This window comes from Rhinatrema bivittatum, chromosome 3, assembly GCF_901001135.1.
Source record: "Rhinatrema bivittatum chromosome 3, aRhiBiv1.1, whole genome shotgun sequence".
Taxonomy (NCBI): Eukaryota; Metazoa; Chordata; class Amphibia; order Gymnophiona; family Rhinatrematidae; genus Rhinatrema; species Rhinatrema bivittatum.
This window is the reverse complement of record NC_042617.1, coordinates 311,462,175-311,481,648: the sequence shown is the minus strand read 5'-3', so window position 1 is coordinate 311,481,648 and position 19,474 is coordinate 311,462,175. Positions and strand designations below refer to the sequence as shown.

The window sequence follows — 19,474 nt, the reverse complement described above, 5'->3', positions numbered from 1 at the left end:
CACCGGTGCCTTTAACCAAATGAATATTACTTCTGCAGCCACTGCCGGCCTCTTCTGTTCCTCCTGCAGCCATGCGGTTCACACGTCAGCTCTCTGATCCACACGGCACTTTGTATCTATGGAGTGCCCCAAGGTTCAAACAGCTGATGTTTGAATTGCGTGGCTGTAGAAAGGACAGGAGACATGCAGAGGCTTGGCTGCAGGAAACGCATTCATTTGATTAAAGGCACCAGCAGCTTAAAATGATAGACGCAACAAGCTGAAGGGAGTGCAGAGGACTGGTAAGTCAATCTGTCCTCTTTTAGGCTATGTAGTCTGCCCCTATGTTTTGCCAAGAGAGGAGGTCTTTCTGCCTCCAAACTCCGCCCACACCCTGCCCAAAGTTGGACAGGCTATGGCTGCTGTGACCCACACCTGGTTCCCTGGTCTATAGGTTTCCAATGCTGTTCTTTCTTTTGTTGTGGCTGAGCATGGGAGGGAGGGGCCGGCCAGCCACAGAGGAAAGCTGTAAGAGGTACTGAGTGGCGGTGAGGCAGCAACTGGAGGTACCCTGGCTGCCTCATTCCTGTACAAGCAGAGTTGTTGTGAGGGGAGGTGGCAGTAAAAGGGTTTCTCGGCCGGCTCACTGAATTGTTCAGGGGCGTGGGAGTCTGGGACACTACCTTGGGTCTGCTCTAGCGTTGAAAACTTACAACTTCCACTTGCAAACTGGCTGCTGAGAGAGGGAACAATCACAGCATGCAGGAAGTAGATGAGACTAATTTGCGTGTATTCATTAGCGGTGAGGAGGACTTCGGGATTCACAGTTTGAACTTGAAAGAGCCGCATGTGGCTTGCAAGATGTCGGTTGGCCACCCCTGCCTTAGTGGTAGGAATAGGAGAAAGGCACAAATAACCCCAAAGCAGGACATTTCCTCTGCAAATTGTTTCCACTCTCTCCTGCAGTTTGTCACAACTCTCTTGCCTGAACAACTGCCAATCTATCATACATGAGTGGTTCACTATGTCCTGTAGTTTGCTAGACCTCTACCTCAGTTTTGAGGTACTCTTCAACCTGTTTCTTCTGGGACAAAAAACATGCATACCTTGCACCTGCAGGCTTTGCACTAATTTTCAAAGCAAAAGTACAGACAGTAACTTCACCTGTTTTTTGCATGGGTAGAATTTTGCTTGAAAATTACATATGCAAATCTGAAAATGCAATTTCTGCACGTATTTTTCCTCTAACAATCTATATACGCCTTTGGGAAATCTTCTCTATGTGCTTTCAAGTCTATTTGCTGCATTGAGGATGTACCATTTTCAGAGAGGGGAAATGACTTAGGAAAATGGCCTTTTTGTATGCAATTTTCAGACTGTTCCTCCTTGAGCTGCTGTCAGTCTGGCCTGCAGTTTGTACAGGCCCTTGTTCCATGAAATACAGTTAAATCTGTCCCACAGGTTGCACAGACCTTTCCTCTTAGTCTGTCCTGCAGTTTATACAGACCTTTCCTCCTTGAGCTGCTGTCAGTCTGTCCTGCAGCTTGCCCACTTCCTCCTGAAGTTGGCGTGTCTGAGAATCCTGCTCTCCCAGGCAGGCCTTCACATCCTCCAGCTCACGAGACAGCTTCCTGCTCTCCTGTTGAGAGACTTGTAGTGCATGCTATAAATCACAAAAATAACATCCCAAACAAACATAATGTAAGTCTTCAATCTAATAAACCAGATTCTTCGCATATAAAGCAACAAGATCCTGGCCTCTGTCTGTTCCCTCTCCCCCCTTTCTCTCACATGCACTTACATACACCTGCCTTCTGCCTGTCACTTGCCTGACGCATATACATACATGCACATATACATTTCCGTGACCCACCTGGTACTGATCCTTCTCTGTGCGCTCCTGCTTTAGTTGCTGGCTGAGTTTTTCCTGCTCAGCTTCCAGGCATGAAACCTTGTGTTTCATCCTGCGAGAGAGACAAAGCTGTATGAACATGGCAGAGATCCTTACAGAGTATGAATGACAATCAAACCACAGGAAATGCACTGGGGACAATCCTGTCTCAAGCATCTTACTCCCACCAAAGGGAGGGCAAAAGGCTGGCACAGCTATCAGAGTCTGGGCCTCTTCCTGACTTCTTATACCAATGCTTCTGAAATCCAGTTACTGCTCTTTGGGGAGCTTCAGTTTTCAAGATAACTAAAGTATGCCAATTCACCAGGCTCTCTGACTAAATGTCTGCAAATGTATGTCATGAACTTTCACTCTGGATATCCTGAAAACCAGATCTGTCGGTGAGGGGTTGAAGGCCTGGATTTGAGAACCAGTGAGTTACTCCCACATAACCAACAGAATTAAGCAAAAACCTCCTCTTTTCTAACTTTGTTTATGGTCCTGAATCTGGCTGCTTGAGACCTCACCACTCTCATTACCTGCCCAGCTCCTCCTCTTTCTCCAGCACTTTCTTGCTGATAACCTGCATGTCCTCCTCCAGCTCCAGGATCCTGGCCATGTGATCTGCCTGATGACGACTCAGTGCATCTCGCTCCTCTCTCACAACAGTTTCTGAAGCTGAGAGATCCTGTAAAAGCATGGTGAGCAGGGAGGTAGAACTGAGAGCAGTGATAAACATCTCCCATATCTCCTCCACTAACCAGTCCCATCAGTGAGCACACACCTGTCAGTATTAATCTGGTTCATCTCTCATTTCTCCTCCACTAACCAGTCCCATCAGTGAGCGCACACACTTGTCAGTATTAATCTGGTTCATCTCTCATTTCTCCTCCACTAACCAGTCCCATCAGTGAGCGCACACACCTGTCAGTATTAATCTGGTTCATCTCTCATTTCTCCTCCACTGACCAGTCCCATCAGTGAGCGCACACCTGTCAGTATTAATCTGATTCTTCTCTCATTTCTCCTCCACTAACCAGTCCCATCAGTGAGCGCACACCTGTCAGTATTAATCTGGTTCATCTCTCATTTCTCCTCCACTAACCAGTCCCATCAGTGAGCGCACACACTTATCAGTATTAATCTGGTTCATCTCTCATTTCTCCTCCACTGACCAGTCCCATCAGTGAGCGCACACACCTGTCAGTATTAATCTGATTCTTCTCATTTCTCCTCCACTGACCAGTCCCATAAGTGAACACACACACCTGTCAGTATTAATCTGATTCTTCTCTCATTTCTCCTCCACTGACCAGTCCCATCAGTGAGCGCACACACCTGTCAGTATTAATCTGATTCTTCTCTCATTTCTCCTCCACTGACCAGTCCCATAAGTGAACACACACACCTGTCAGTATTAATCTGATTCTTCTCTCATTTCTCCTCCACTGACCAGTCCCATCAGTGAGCGCACACACCTGTCAGTATTAATCTGATTCTTCTCTCATTTCTCCTCCACTGACCAGTCCCATAAGTGAACACATGCTGTTGGAAATAACCTCTAGGGACCAGTCACACTGCTGAGCACATGTAATATGTACACACCCTCAGAATCACTCTTACCTTGTATTTCTCTGTCAGTTTGTCATACTCGGCTTTTGTGGTTCCCAGCGTCTGCTCTGCCTGCTCGATTCTGTTCTTGAGGTCCCCCACTTCCTCCTCCAGCTGCAGCTTCACCCTCATCAGGGTGTTCCTCTCCTGCTGACTGTCCTCCAGCTGATGCTGTGAGAAGATAGGACAAGGAGAAATAAGAAAGGGCGTCAGTGATGTTGTTTGGTGATTCTCTTCCCAACATGGCTGTTCCCCAAAAACCAGGGAAAGGCAACATTAAGTAACTCCTTTCAGGATAGCTGACAACTTTCAAAAATCACTGACAGGCACAACTGATTCACTGGTAAACAAAGTTTTTGTTTCCTTCAGGCTTTTTGGTGTTCCAAATAGATTTTTTGAGGCTGATCACAGATATTACTTTGAAATTTGTACATCACATAAGGTTTTTGAGAAACGGCCAATTTTGTGTTACAATAATTGTGAAATTTTAAAATATAATCTCACGTACATATATTTTCTTGCTGGACAGTAGTTTTTATGATTTTTAAAATTCATGTCATATTTTTGACAGCCATAAGCAATGTAACATGTAATAGACTAACTTTTTTAAAAATACACCAAGAAACTCTGCCTGATCATGCCAGAACTTGCTCGGGCAAGCCCCAGCTCGGCAGCAAGATTCCAACTTGTTTCCATGATGACGCAGCCTTATATAAGCAGCAGCAATGAGTAGTCTCCTATGCAATGTCTGTGTGAATGAGCGAATAGTATTGCTAAAACTGTTGAGTTTAAAGCTTGTGGATTTAATTTCATATACTTTATGAAATGTCGCACCAATGTCGTAATAGCCGTGACACGTTTTGTTACATCTGTGGTGAGTTTACTCTGAAAGCACAGAAAAGGAGTATGACTGCACTCATTAAGAAGGCATACGAGTTATAATTCGGGTGCAAAATTGGTGACCAGGACAGAGCATGGGCTCCTCATATATGTGACACATCTTGCACCAGTAGTCTGCGAGCTTGGCTGAAAGGTGTGCGACCATCCATGCCGTTTGCCATCCCAATGATATAGAGGGAACAGAAAGATCATATAACTGACTGTTACTTCTGCATGATGAATGTGTCCAGGATACTCATCAAAGAACAGGAAGTTTATTGAGTACCCTAACCTTGCATCAGCAATGAGACGACAGTCTTCCTGTTCCAAAACTGCCAGAGGTGTGGACACTTGAGGAGGTAGGCGATGATGGCGAGCCATCGCAGATAGAAGCTGCGGCTGATCCTGACTTTGTGCCATCAACATCCAGCGATCCTCATTTAATATCTCAGTCAGAGCTGAATGATCTGGTCAGAGATTTGGCTTTATCGAAGAGTCAGGCGGAGTTGCTTGGGTGCAAGGATGGAATCTTTTGTCATCTGATACGAAAATTTCAGTATTTTGCAGCTGTCATGAAGATTTGACAAAATATTTCAACAAAGTAGACAGTCTGACATTTTGCTGTGACATCAATGGATTGTTTTGTGCTCTCGGATGTGACCATGACCCAACAGAATGACGACTGTTTATTGATTCATCAAGCTTAAGTTTGAAGACTGTTTTGCTGCACAACGACAATATCTACCCATCAATACCTGTTGGACATGCCGTTCATATGAAAGAAACGTATGAGAACATGTAGCTACTGCTGAACCACATTGAATACTCGAGGTACAACTGGAATTTGTGTGGTGATCTCAAGGTAGTTGCAGTTCTACTGGGTCTGCAGCTTGGTTACACCAAGTATTGTTGCTTACTTTGTGAGTGGGATAGTCGAGCAAGAGATTCGCATTACGTCAGAAAAGTCTGGCCTCTCCGCAAGAAGTTGGTTCCAGGGCAGAAGAATGTTGCACACGACCCATTGGTGGATCCATTTAAGATATTTCTTCCACCTTTGCACATCAAACTTGGGCTGATGAAAAACTTTGTTAAGGCAATGAACATGCAAAGTAAAGCCTTTGATTATTTGCGGCGAATGTTTCCACGTATAAGTGATACCAAGATAAAAGAAGGTGTTTTCGTTGGCCCACAAATCTGAGCTGTGATGAAAGACAGCCACTTTGATAGTCCTTCTGCAAGGTACAGAACGTGTTGCGTGGACAGCCTTCAAGAATGTCGTTTGTAACTTTCTAGGCAACTATAAGGCAGCAGACTATGTCGAACAGGTTGAAAATCTGCTTCAGGCATACAAATTGATGAAGGGCAAATGTCATTGAAGATATATTTTCTTCATTCCCACTTGGACTTCTTCCCAGACAACCCTGGCGCTGTGAGTGACGAACATGGTGAAAGGTTTCAACAAGACATTGTCAAAATGGAGAAACGGTATCAAGGCAAGTGGAACCCCTCCATGCTGGGTGACTATTGTTGGACTCTCATCTGCGAAGCGTTGGACAGTGATTATAAACAAAAATCTGTGGCAAAATATTTTTAGTTTTGTTTTCTGGTGCCAACATTGCCATTATAACTTATGCCGATACAGACACATAACAATGCTTAATGTATATCACACTTTTCTGGCAAACAGTACGTGATACAGACATAATAAATGCATATTTGTGTTCAGCTTGTTAAAATCTACTTGCTTCACCGAAGGTTGTGGAGGAAACAAAATGTTCCCAGAAATGTGTTTACCAGTGTTTCCGATTATTTACTTATTTTGGGGTAAACTCCATGTGATTCTTATTTTGACTTCCCAAAATGAGGCCAGTAAAATAGTGAAATTGCTTGACTTTCCAAAAACAAGAAAGGGGAGGAGGCATGGTATTTTTTTATTTCTTATTTTTAATTTACAATTTTATTAAAAAACCATATCCCAAAAGAACAACATAACTATCAAGTAAAACATTCAAATGTGAAATCTAACTCTGTATACAGTACAATTAGTTTCCTGAAGCGGTTTTCATTTTCTCTTTATCAACCAAAATATTAACATAAAAAACAGGTTAAAGGAACATAGCCCTACCCCTCTCCAAATAACTTATCCCCACACCCATATATCATAACTCTTATTCAAGCTGGATATAATGATGCTTATTTAAGTAAGGACACAAGCCATTAGCGCTAAATCTTACTTTCTCTTTTTTTTTTTTTTAAATCATATCTGAAATTTAACAGTACAGTTAATCACAAATAAGAAAACCCAAATCATATAAAAAGAAATACCAAACAGGAATTTTTTTCTTATATCTTAAAACATAAAAGGGATGCTATCATTGATACTGCCAAAAATATCCTCAAAATACTCCTGTACTGAGAAGCATGCTCACGCGAAGGACATTCCCAGTTTTTCCAATTATTCCGCCAGTTTGTTCAGTCAATCTGGAGGTCATCCATACCCCTCTGGTTCTTTATCCTGAACTCCCCCCAGTTGACCTGGACTCCTCACCCTGTCATGTTAGGCCCAAAACGCGATTTCTCTAGACTTGCACCTCATCAAAAGCAGCAGTAAATATATGCGGCTAACATCATACGCTGCAGCCTCCAGATTTAAAATACAGATTTATGCGCGTAACTGTTGGCCCTGCCCCTTTCCCGCAGCTCAGGCACCCACATGTACGTGTGCAATTAGCAGCTTTTAAAATCCACATTGCTCACGTGCAGCCCACATACTTGCGTACATGAGCCTTTTAGCGTGACCAATGCTTTTAAGTTTGGGCCCTAACCTTCCTATAACTCTAATGAAGAGAGGCAGCCAGTTTGTCCATAGCTGTGGTTTCCCACATTCTCTCAAGCCATTTTCCTTGCCTGAACAGTGAACCATTACGAGTTTTAAATTAGAAAAAAATGTTCAGGCCATCCTGCCACAAGTTATATCAAGTAGAAAAAGCAAGTGCATGATCTGTCTGCTAGCATTTATGGCTCTTTACCCAAACTTTCTGGATTACCAGTGAGAGATTTAAGATTTTGGTGCCCCTAGGCACTAGTGGTACTATTGACCACACCTCCCCTCCCGCAGCCCCACAGTTTCTTGCGACAGGTCAGAGGTAGATTCTGTGAACAGAATTCGAAAATTCTAAAGCACACTAGCAAACATTTCCATCTTTTGTATTATAAAAATAGTCGTTTTCCAACCTTGCTTGTGCTTATATAAACTTATTTTGTTTTTATTCAATAAGGAAAAGGGATCTCAAGTATCAGTACAGGGAAGATATCTCAGGGATGGGGAGAGAAGAAGGAGAAGGTGAGAACAGGTATGGGAAGAGGACAGGAAGGAGGATAAAGAAGAGATAAGGAGAAGGTGAGAGGACTGGGAATACGGGGAGGAGAGGAGAGGAAAAGGGACCAGGAATGGAGAGGAAGGGAGACAGGGAAGATTGAGGGAGAGAATCAGGAATCTGAGATTGAGACCTGGGGAGAAGGCATAGGAAGGGGATCACAGGAGGCAGGATCTGGGATCAGGAATTTGGGATAGGGAGCATTCTCAGAATTTGGTGAGAAACGAGAGTAGGAAAGAATGGAAGTTCCAGGTTCTGGGGATATAATCTGAGATCAAAGAGTAGGGGAGGAAGTCTAATTTAATGTTTTATTATTATTATTACTACAACTATTATTATTATTATTATTATTATTATTATTATTAAGATAAATGTTAGTTTTTACCTTTTTGTTACCTATCCACTTGTTAATTGTAAACCGACATGATGCGATATCTATTGCGAATGCCGGTATAGAAAAACTTAAAATAAATAAATAAATAAATAATTGCAATGGAGGATAAAGGTATCACTACTGTGTTCCAGTCCTGCTCCCTCTTGCTTTCCCATCCCCTCTCTAATCTCCCATCCAATCTGGCATACACATAACCCAGCGCCAGTCCCTTCTCTGACACACACATATGAACACCGCCCCCTATCTTCCTCTTTCTCAGAAACAGACATCTCCCCTCTCCAGCCAATCCCCCTCTTCCCCCAGCTACTCTCCTCACCCTCCAATGAGCCCTCTCAACCCCACTTAACCTTCTCAAAATTATCAGCCTTTGCTCTGTCTGCTCCAGGCTCACCCCTCCCCTGCTGTAACTGAATGACAAGAGGGGCTCTTCTTTGCTCTGCTATATCTGCTCTAGTCTCAGACCCTCTCCTCCTCTTCCCTGAACACTTCCTGGGAGGAAAGGGGACTGAAGCAGGAAGCAGAGGGCTGTACTCTGTTGAGTGAAATTCAGCTCAACTGGGAGACAAATCTTCAGCCAGCCTGCTGCCCAAGAAATAGGTCTAGTGTGCCTCTTGGCAAATCCAGGCTTGCTACTAGACATATGTACCACTCAGGGAAAAATGTTCCTGGCTTACCACATTGTCTGCAGAAGGAGACATTCATTCTAAAACCATCTTAAAATGCAATTTGTTTTTTTGACCTGACTCTCCTTTCAAGCCCATTCAAAACCTGTGCCAACCATGCCTGCTGCAATTTATATAGGGGGAGGAGGTGAAGTACATTGAACTTTCATTCACAGTTACCAAGCCATTTTCAGAATTAAGCCCTATCATCTTCCCTCTCTGGCCCAGCCACAGCAATGACAGTCCTCAGAAGAGGGCCTCAGGCTGTGGCTCCCATTTTCTGATATGTGTGTATAACCAAAATCCACCTGTAGGTGATGCTGTTGAGCAATGGCTGGGAGTCCCTCCCTTGGGAGCTGAGGACAATGCCTCTACAACATCACAAGTGTCAGCTGGCCCAGGGAACAGACCTCTAAGTCTGAGAATTGAACTTAGATTGCCTGCAAGGCAGCATTCAGCTGTGCCATCAGGCTAGCCCTCCCTCACCCTCTTGACAAATATTAATTTTGATCTGCATCAGAAGCGCTGTCACTGTGAAGTATTTGATAAACTAAAAAGCAAGATTCCCCCTTGATAGTAGGGCAGGTATCACCAACAGTGTTCCCTATAAGCTGTGCACATGCACACAGGTTGAGAAATAAGTGCACACAGGAAACCATATCAAGTACAAGAAAAGGAAAATAAAATGGTCTTTCAAAGAAAACTGTGCACAAATTTGTATACTATGCTGCACCAGAGAACGTTTTTGCACACAAAAAGTTATAGGACATTGCCAACTGCCATGCATGGCACAGACCTTCTGCTAAGAGTCCCCGGATGAACCCCTGCCCTCTTTGGGATGTCACCTGTAGCACAGTGGCTTTGGGGACCACCAGCAGCATGTCCATGTGGGCTTCGTCAGCCTCCAGGGTCACCAGCTCATCCATGGGATGGGGTTCACTGAAAGTGAAAGGGGAGCTCTGGCCACGCACCCCACCATGGCTGTCCACATAGCGGAACTGGTACTGCTGCTCTCCAGGCCGGGGCAGGTAGTATGCTGGGGACAAAGAGCAGAGACACAAGAGTGTGTGAGCTGACCGGTTAGCTATTTTACTTTATTTCTGTAATGGCATTTTTTTTTGTGGCAAGTTCAGTTTAAAGACATACTTAGTAAATGCTAGTTTATTATTTTTTCATTGTTCTGTTTCCATACAATGGCATTCCATTGTTCACTCTGCTCTAGTAGGATACATCTACTGCCATCTTGCTTCTCTTAGTCCCTTTGCATCCACTATCACAGTAGTTTTCCCTCTCCCCACACCTTCCATGCCCAGAGCCCAGATCCCTGTAATAATACAGCCTTGCAGTACACAACTCAAACAGCCCTATTAGTCCTGGAGAGAAATGGATCCTTTGTGATACATTTTATTGAACTGACATAAAAATAAAACAAAGATGACAATGTACAGGGCCTTCCGAACTGCACGAACTCTAAAGGCATCTGAAGAAGGGAATTATGGACCTCAAAGGCCATGCAAGACAACATGTTTGGATAATTCTTATGCTGGGCCAATAAAAGGTATTAGTCTCCCTGCCCTATAATACATGAAAGCAGTGTAACCCCATAGGTTACACTGCTTTCATGTATACCAAACCCCTGGCTAAGAACTAGTTAAAACCTGCCAAAGTCCTGTCCTGTTCAGTGCTGCTCATCAGAATCACTCTCTGCTACAACAAATCCTCCCCCTTTTTTTTTTTAAATTTAAATTTTTGTTTTTTTATAAAAGACACATATTTTGGGCTCCCCAACTGCTCATATAAAACAGAATCCCATCCAAGCATCAATCATTACCAGCGCTTTTTTCTCTAGTCACATGTGGCAGATATTTTTGTGAAGGAAGCAAAAGATTTGGGTGGAAGTTGGCGGTACAGAGGATTCTTCTACCCTTCTCTGTTTCCCTAGCAGCATTCCCAAAAGATGATTCAGGCCCCTCAACTAGTTCAGGGCCAGCATGTCATCCACTCACCTTGGAACTGGACACTGCAGTGGATGGGCAGTTCTTTTCCGCAGCCATCAGGGGAGAGGGACCAGGCAAAGGTATAATAATCCTGTACTGAGCAGGCCTCTATCTGGAAGAGAATGGTAGGCCAGGCATGAACAGAGACTCCAGAGCACCTACACATGAGCACTGGGGGAAGAGTCATGTTCATGTGGGACCGTGCGTATTCCCTAGCAGGTCCTAAACTGTGGAGTTCATTGCCCGAGATGTTACCTACTTTAACTGATATGTAGAGCTTCAAATGTGAGTTAAAAATATGGTTGTTTAAAAACGCACATAATCTTACTTAAGAGATTGAGAATGTGACTTGTAGAGCAACGAACAGAATTATTAATGATGAGAGAATTTAAAGTTATATATATGCTGGAAGTGAGAGGGATTAAAGGTGATAATTTGTAATGTATTAATTATTTTAGTTGTGTATTATTTTATTTTATTACTATTTTCTTTTATAAATGTTTTCTTTTATATTGATATTATGAATGTTATCTATAAACTGTTGGGCTCTAAATATGGAATAACAGTATTTTTATTTATTTATTTATTTATTTATTTATTTATTTAAAGACTTCTTTACCGATATTAGTGGGGACATCATATCGGTTTACAGCAGAACAACAGTGTGGAAATTACAATGAATAGGTATCGGCGGAGGGATAAAATAAGTATATAAAATGTTTAAATAAATAAAATAAAATAAATACTTATAATTCAGCTGAAAAAAAATGTATGCTTTATGATTTGTCAAGTAGCATCATCATCATGCACTGGGACCTTAAATGCAAAATATGTACAGGTTTGTTGACATTAGGGCATTTTACAAGTGCAGTAACAGACTCCTTAGTGAAATCTTATGATCCTCTCCCGGATTCAGGGTGTGTATGTAGAAATGTTTCCATGTGTTACCTAACAAGAGTTGCTACCTTGTTATTCTGGGCTGGGATATCTGTGTTTTTTTGACCTAGGATTATCAGTTGACCTCATGTCCTCAGGGACAGGCTAGACCAGTCCTGGTTTTACCACTACTGCATCTATGGACCTGCTCTTTTTAAAGCCTCTCCCTGATTCCTTAGAGCCATTTAGTGACTCTACCTATGTTAGCATAGATGATACTCAGGCCATCCTAGTCTAGTAACATGACAGGAATCCTATCCTATTCTGGAGCCTGGAAACAACTGGACCCACTGGTGTTAAATGCAGATTTTTCAAGAAGTTGTAGAAGTGTTCAGAAGTATTCTTTTAATTTATAGCTCCTGCAAATTCCCCATTCATTGGCTCATTATGTTCTCTCTTCTTTCTGTAATTTATCGAGGTACCAGTTTGGATTCCGACATCACCTTTCATCCAAGATTACCATCAACATGTTTTATAGTTTAAAATTTCAAAAAAATGAATGCAGTCAACTCTGGTGCAGATTGCCTGGCAGCACATTTCTGGTAGTCAGACTGCATGAAATCTTACAAGTAGAACAGAGGGAAGGCATGCTATTATTACTGCTGCTGGGTAAACTCAGGCAGTCTCAAGGTCAAACAGCCAGCAACAGAGCGGTGGCACAGAGACATAAAGTGTCTTGCCCAGGATAGCACAGAGAGTCAGAGGCAGATTTCAGATTAGAAATAAGGCTCAGGAAGAGAAAACAACTCCCCCAAGATTACACCCAGAAAGACAGTGATAGATGAGGATCATGTACTCATAGCTCAGGATTTAGCTGTGTGCTCTACTCATGAGGCCAGAATTCCTACTTTTACCAGCAGCATGACAGAGCAGTGAGACAATACCTTGAAGATCCCAATCCAGTCACTTGCGGACCATTTCATTGTGGGGGGCAGGGTGTAGTGGCACTCCACCTTGGTGTTTGGGATGTAGCTCCGAGCCACGTTGAGAAAGATCACGTCAGACTTTATCTGGCCCGGCGATTTCCTGAGCACGCTCTCCTCCATTGCCATTGTGGCGCCGGTAATGAGACTGTTGTCTACCTTCTAAAACGATAAGCGACAAGAAACATACATCAGAACACTCTTAGCTGAGCTCTGTGATGAAAAGAAAGTAATACATTAGTCCTCAGGATACAGCTCAGGCCACGTGTTATCACTTTGTGTTTATTCCTCACCTCCCCCAGAATCTACTCAAATGCTCCTGTTCTACACTGGTTTTCCTGCTCTCTGTCACCCTTTCTTTTGTCAGTTCAGTCTGTTCTTCTCTAAGGCCTTGCCCCTCCTCTGGAACTTCCTTCCTCGTGAAGTTCCTCTTCAGGACCTCTCTTTCTCTCTCCATCCTTAAGTACCATCTTAAAGGCATACTCCTTACTGGGAAACATTCCATAACCTAAACGTTTCAAAGGTTTGCACAATAGTCAGATGTGTAAAAGAGGAACAGAGATCTTCAAACGGACCAGGCAGGTATGGAAGGAATGTTTAAGATGCTTAATTTAAGCATCTAAGAAGAGAGAGAGATGGACAAAAGACAGTTAAAACACTGGGCAGTTTAGGAGGCATGACTTCATGATGAGACACTCGGAGGTGATTTTTAATATGTCTGAACTTCCCATTCCCAACTGCACCAAGAATGTAAGTTCCTTTTTTCTTTTTTTTTACATTTCACAATGTTTACTATGCACACAATAATTTCAACAACAGTGGCCTTAATCAGGCCTAGAGTACATTTACACCAGTGCAACATGATTTGGAAACCCCCCCTTATAAGTTTTCAATTTTCAATTGTTTCCCCCCTCCCCACATCCCCCCTCTCTCCCACCCACCCCACTGAAATCATGGCTAGTCAAATTGATATTACTGGCAATGATGATAATAAAAATAACAAGAACAATAATATTCACTAATCAATAAAGTATCAGAAATGTGAAAAGAGCAAGAAGATTACTAAGGATTTACACAACCCCAGCCCATTTTTATTGATTTCAGTTAACTCAGGCACTAATAGTCTAAGAGGACAACCATCTAGCATTAGGGTGCCAAAGGGCCTCAAATTTAGACAGTCTCAGGGCTGTTGGTTTATCAAAATAATACAGACTCTCCATACGATGCTTTACAGCATCAAGGGACGAGCCTGCTGGTCTCAGTCAACACTGAGAAATTACTACTTATCTGATAATTCCCTTTTCTTTAGGGCAGACAGATGAATCCAGAACCAGTGGGTTATGCACCTCTACCAGCAGATGGAGACTGAGCAAGCTGACGTCAGAGTATATATGCCCCTGCAGTGACATCAGCCTGCCAATATTGTCTTCAAAAGCAACTGTGGACAATCTAGCAAAAGAACTTGATTAAAAACAGACAACCAATACTGTACTCAAACAACAGGCACCACTGAGCTCAGACACAGAATGTATTAACGCTAGTCGGGACTGGATTAACATTTACCAGTAATCCCTGGAAACTCTTAGTCCTGCAGAAGGACCATAGTGCAATCATTTGGCAGCCAAGGGCGGGAAGCTGGATTCACCTGTCCATCCTAAAGAAAAGGAAATTATCAGGTAAGTAGTAATTTCTCATTGCTTAGCATCCAGACAGATGAATCCAGAACCAGTAGGATGTACCCAAGCTACTCCCAAACAGGATAGAAGGCTGCCCGTGGTCCAGTCAAAACCACAAGTGCAAAGGCTAAGTCTTCCCGGGCCTGCACCTCCAGACAATAATGCCTGGAAAATGTGTGTAAGGAGGACCACATCACAGCTTGGTAAATGTTGACGGGCAACAACAATCTAACCTCTGCTCTGACACTGTGAGCCCTAGTGGAATGAGCCCTAAACTGAGTGGGCAATAGCTTTTCAGCCACTACATACGCAGCTGTAACCACGTCCTTAATCCAGCGAGCTATCGTAGCCCGCAAAGCTCGTTCACCCTGTTTTCCCCCACCATGAAGGACAAACAGGTGATTCAACTTTCGGAAAGGTTTAGGAACTTCCAGATATCTCATGACAAGTCTCTTGACATCCTCCGCATCTCTTTCCTTATCCAAGGACGGTAAGGAAATGGAATGGTTCAAGTGAAAATCTGAGACCACTTTAGGCAAGAAGGAAGGAACAGTAGCAATTGTATCGCCCCTAGAGTCACCCGAAGGAACGGCTCCTGGCAAGAGAAGGCCTGCAGCTCAGAAATTCTTTGCGCAGAATAAATCACACCCAGAAACACAATTTTCAAGGTCAGTAACCACAAGGAAAGGCTAAGCAGCGGTCAAAACGTAGGGCTCGTCAAGAAATCCAACACCAGGTTAAGACTCCACAAAGGAACCGATAACTGTAAGGGAGGACAAAGTTATTTCACTCCCCTCAAGAAATAGGCCACATCAGGATGAGATAATAAGGATTCACCAGGCAAGAGTCGCTACCTGTATCTTCAAGGAATTAATGGCCAATTCTTTATTCAACCCATCCTGCAAAAATTCCAAAATGAACGGGATCCTTACTGAACAAGGAAGTACTCCTCGATCTTCCCACCAAACCTAAAATACTTACCAAACCTGCACGTAAGCTAAGGAAGTGGAGAACTTTTGTGCTCGTAGTAAGGTGGCAATCACAGCAGTAAAATATCCATGCTTCAACACGCGAGTCCTCTCAAGGGCCATACCATAAGAAAAAAACGAGTCAGATCTTCATGAAGGTCAGGCTTCTGCTGCAACAGATTCCTGCACGGTGGAAGACAAAGGGGGGTTTCTACCAGGAGTCTTCGCAGATCTGCATACTATGGCCTCCTGGACCAATTCAGTGCCACCAGAAGCACCAACCCGCTGTGGCCTCCGATCTTTCAAACCATTCTTCCCTATAAGGGCTAAAGGGGGGGGGGGGGGGGATACAGCAGCTTGCCTTCCAGCCAGGCCTGTACGGTGAGCATCGATCCCCAAGGATTTTGGATCTCTCCTGTGACTGAAGAATCAACGAACCTTTGCATTGCGAGAAGTTGCCAGCAGGTCTAGAAATGGAAGGCCTCAGTGATCCACTATCAGCTGGAACACCTCATCCGACAATATCCATTCTCCTAGGTCCAGTCTCTCCCGGCTGAGAAAGTCTGCTCTCACATTGTCTTTTCCTGTAATGTGTGAGGCTAAGATCTCCCGAAGATGCACTTCTGCCCATTCCATAAGTTGGTCTATCTCTTGCCATACTTGCTGGCTCTTGGTTCCTCCCTGCCGATTGATGTAAGCCACCGCTGTTGCGTTGTCTGACATTATTCGGACTGCTCGACCCTGCAGCCTGCAGCTGTACTGCAAGCACTTCAACAGAACTGCCTGGGCTTCCAGCCGACTGATGTTCCAGAGAGACTCCTCTGTATTCCATTGCCCTTGCACCATTAGTTCCCAACAGTGAGCTCCCAAACCTTGGAGGCTTGCATCTGTCAATAGTACCAACCAGTCCAGCAACATCAGGGAGACTCCCTTTTTCAAATGATCTGCTTGCAATCACCACTGAACGTGAAAGCAGACATCCATTGGCAGGTGGAGCCGAATCAAATTGTCCAGAGACTGCGGGTTCCATCAAGACAGCAGAGAATGCTGAAGTGGATTCATATGCGCCCTTGCCCATGGTTCTACTTCCAGGGTTGCTGCCATCAACCCGAGCACCTGCAGATAGGACCACACTGTCGGGTGTGTAGTGTTCACCAAAAGACGAATCTGCACCGTCAACTTTTGAATATGAGCTTCCGGAAGAAACACTTTGCCCTGCTTTGTGTTGAACCGCACACCCAGATACTCCAATAACTGAGATGGCTGAAGAATGCTTTTGCCTAGGCTCACCATCCAACTGAGCTCCTGCAACAAGGAGATCACCTTGCGGGTCACCAGACAGCTCTCTTCCAGAGACTTGGCCCGAATCAACCAGTCATCTAAATACGGGTGTACAAGGACCCCATCCTTTCTCAGTTCTGAAGCCACTACCACCATAACCTTGTAAAAGGCTCTGGGGGGCGTGGCTACACCAAAAGGCAGCACCTGAAACTGATAATGGCACCCCAGCACCACAAAACGCAGAAAGCATTGGTATTCCAATCAGATAGGAATATGGAGATACGCCTTGGATAGATCCAAGGAGGTCAGAAATTCCGTGTGAAAGTGAGTCACCCACAAATGACAGTTGACTCCTTTGAGATCCAGGCTGGGACAGAAGGAGTCCTCCTTCTTGGGCATCGAGGAACCAGGGATTCATCCCACTTACTGACTAGCTTCTCCAACTTCTTCTCAAACAAGAGCTTTTAAAAGGCAATTTTGTAAGATTAGCTTTGAAGGTCGTATCGGCTGCCCACTTTCTCAGCCATAACTGACGCTTGGCCGCTATTATTGAAGCCACTCCTCTGGCTGAGGTTCAGACCAAATCGCAGCCCACATCTGCTAAAAAGGTAGTAGCGGGTTCCATAACTGCTCTGAAATTCACTCCCTAGTCACCAACCTCTTGAGAGAGAAGAAAACAAAAGCGGGCCACCAGGGAACAACAGGAAGCTATCTCCAATGTCATTGCCACTTCTTCAAATGCCTGCTTAAGGATGGCCTCAATCCTTCTATCATGCACATCTTTCAAAGCTGCTCCTCCCTCCACGAGGATAGTTGTCCATTTAGAGATGGCACAGACAAGCACATCCACTTTCGCTCTTTCACCACTAGATCCAGGGGGTACAGGCACTCCATGGTCCAATCCCCTTTAAAATTTGCTTCCAGGGCATCTCATTCAAGATCAATCAATTCTTGAATGGCCTCCATAACCAGGAAAAAACAAGAGGCTTTACACAAAGAAACCAAAATGGGATTTCTCTTTGGCTCAGACATGGAATCTGTCCCAGGGACTGAAATCAGGACCAGTCATTCATCTCTATGAAAGAACCGCAACATAGTTCTATATGGTTCCAGCACCTGGGGGGGGGGGGGTGTTTGGATTTCCCTCTGCCTCATCATCAGTGCCATCCGGATGCCTTTCAGGTACACCTGCAGTTCGAGGTGTACTTTGGCACTTAAATGCCGAACTGGAAGAGAGGGAGGCCACCGCCTGAGGATCTGAACTGACAGGCTTGAATGGTGCTGAGGACTGCACCTGAAGGAAGGATTGCAATTCTTGAAAAAGCTCTACCCAACAAAAAGCAGAAAGAACCATGCCAAGACCAGGAGGCACTTGAGAAGAGCCCACTGAGCTGCCATCCACTGCTGAGGAACCAGTCAAGGGAGTTCCAAGGTCAGACGTCCCTCCTGACATATCCTTAACCAGGCCATCATCAAGTTGGGAAGACCCAGACTTAGTAAAATCAGATGAAGATAGTTCTCCCTGAGCCTCTAAGCAGTGCTGGCATAAGTTAGAGGGCACTGCAAGCTGAGATGCCCTAATATGACAGGCAGCACAAAGAGAAAGGCGCTTAGGTTTCTTAGCCACGGCACCATTAATCCGTCAGTATGCTTAATAGGTGACTGAAGATTTGAGCCCAGCCTAAGCCCCACTGAAACAAAATTTATGCGCACAAATTTTATGAGCACAACATTTAAGCGTCTCAAATTTGTGCACCAAAAGGCGAAGTGCACGGTCACCACTCCAAACCTTGGCACACAACTGATATGTGTAAGAGTGCACGTACAGGCCGCATGCACAATTCGGACACACAGCAGGACGCACTTACGTGCACAGATGATCCTGTAGAGGGCAGCCAAGCGTGCAGAAAAAGGCACACAAAACACCATCATGGCCTACCACCCGGCACACAAAAAAGAAGCCTAACAGCGGGGCCTAGCCCAACTGGGCTGCTCAACTCACCAGGCTGCCCAGTTCCCCATCCCCCACGGGAGCAGGAACACACTTCGGGACAGCGCACTTAGCATGGAGACCGGAGGAAGTCCTAAACCATCCTCTCCACTCTGTCTCTGTTTCTTTTTTTTTTTTTTTTAAACATAACTCAGCTCAGGCTTCCCAGCTAAGTATAGAGACAGTCTCTAGCTGCTGGGGGGGGAGGGAGGGAGGGCGTATACCGTCACCGCTGCACTTGGCTTCCTATACCCACTGCATTTCAGCTGCTTAATCAGCTAAGTCCACACCAGCCTTTAACTTGCTACCTGACCAAGGCACTCATCTGAGGGATCACGGAAATCATCTCAGGAATTCTCAACTGGGGGAGGGACCATTAGGTATCACCGCAGGAGAGCGGGGCAATCCAAAACGCCAATTAATTCTCCTCTAAATTTGAAGCAATCTCCAATAGGGAAATGCATGTCTACCATGTGCTGGAGACGGAGAATACTGGCAGGCTGATTTCACTGCAGGAGTATACATACTGTGACTTCAGTTTGCTCTGATTCCATCTGCTGGTAGATGTGCATAATCCACTGGTTCTGGATTAACTTGTCTGTATGCTAAGAAAGTAGCTATTTCACATCTAGCGACTAAATAGAAGTGTTGTGTCAACCACTGGTGTGGAGCTAGCTGCTTGCTCTCATATATATTGAGCTGGTGTGGAGCCAAACACCTCCACTTCCAAAACTATCCATATCAAAGCAAACAGTGCTTCCCAGAAATGGGCAATTGTGGCGCAACTCCACCAAATGTATAAAAGGTCCCTTTCTCTTCACAACCCCTCCAACACTTATCAGCCTTAGCCAGAGAGAATTTTGTATCCTATCTGGAATCGGGTACCGTCTCAGCAGAACCTTATACCCAT

The 19,474-nt window shown here is 44.4% G+C and overlaps 1 protein-coding gene across 1 annotated transcript in view; it reads right to left on the bottom strand.

Moving 5' to 3' along the window:
* Positions 1–19,474, bottom strand: part of CALCOCO1 (calcium binding and coiled-coil domain 1) — a 167,075-nt gene that overhangs the window by 92,542 nt on the left and 55,059 nt on the right. Inside the window, exons 2-8 of the mRNA XM_029595193.1 lie at positions 12,611–12,811; positions 10,800–10,902; positions 9,639–9,829; positions 3,494–3,652; positions 2,410–2,558; positions 1,853–1,943; positions 1,487–1,642 (exon numbers count right to left, since the gene is read on the bottom strand). Coding sequence (XP_029451053.1) covers positions 1,487–1,642; positions 1,853–1,943; positions 2,410–2,558; positions 3,494–3,652; positions 9,639–9,829; positions 10,800–10,902; positions 12,611–12,778 — 1,017 coding nt within the window. The 5' untranslated portion in view covers positions 12,779–12,811. The remainder of the gene's footprint in view (positions 1–1,486; positions 1,643–1,852; positions 1,944–2,409; positions 2,559–3,493; positions 3,653–9,638; positions 9,830–10,799; positions 10,903–12,610; positions 12,812–19,474) is intronic.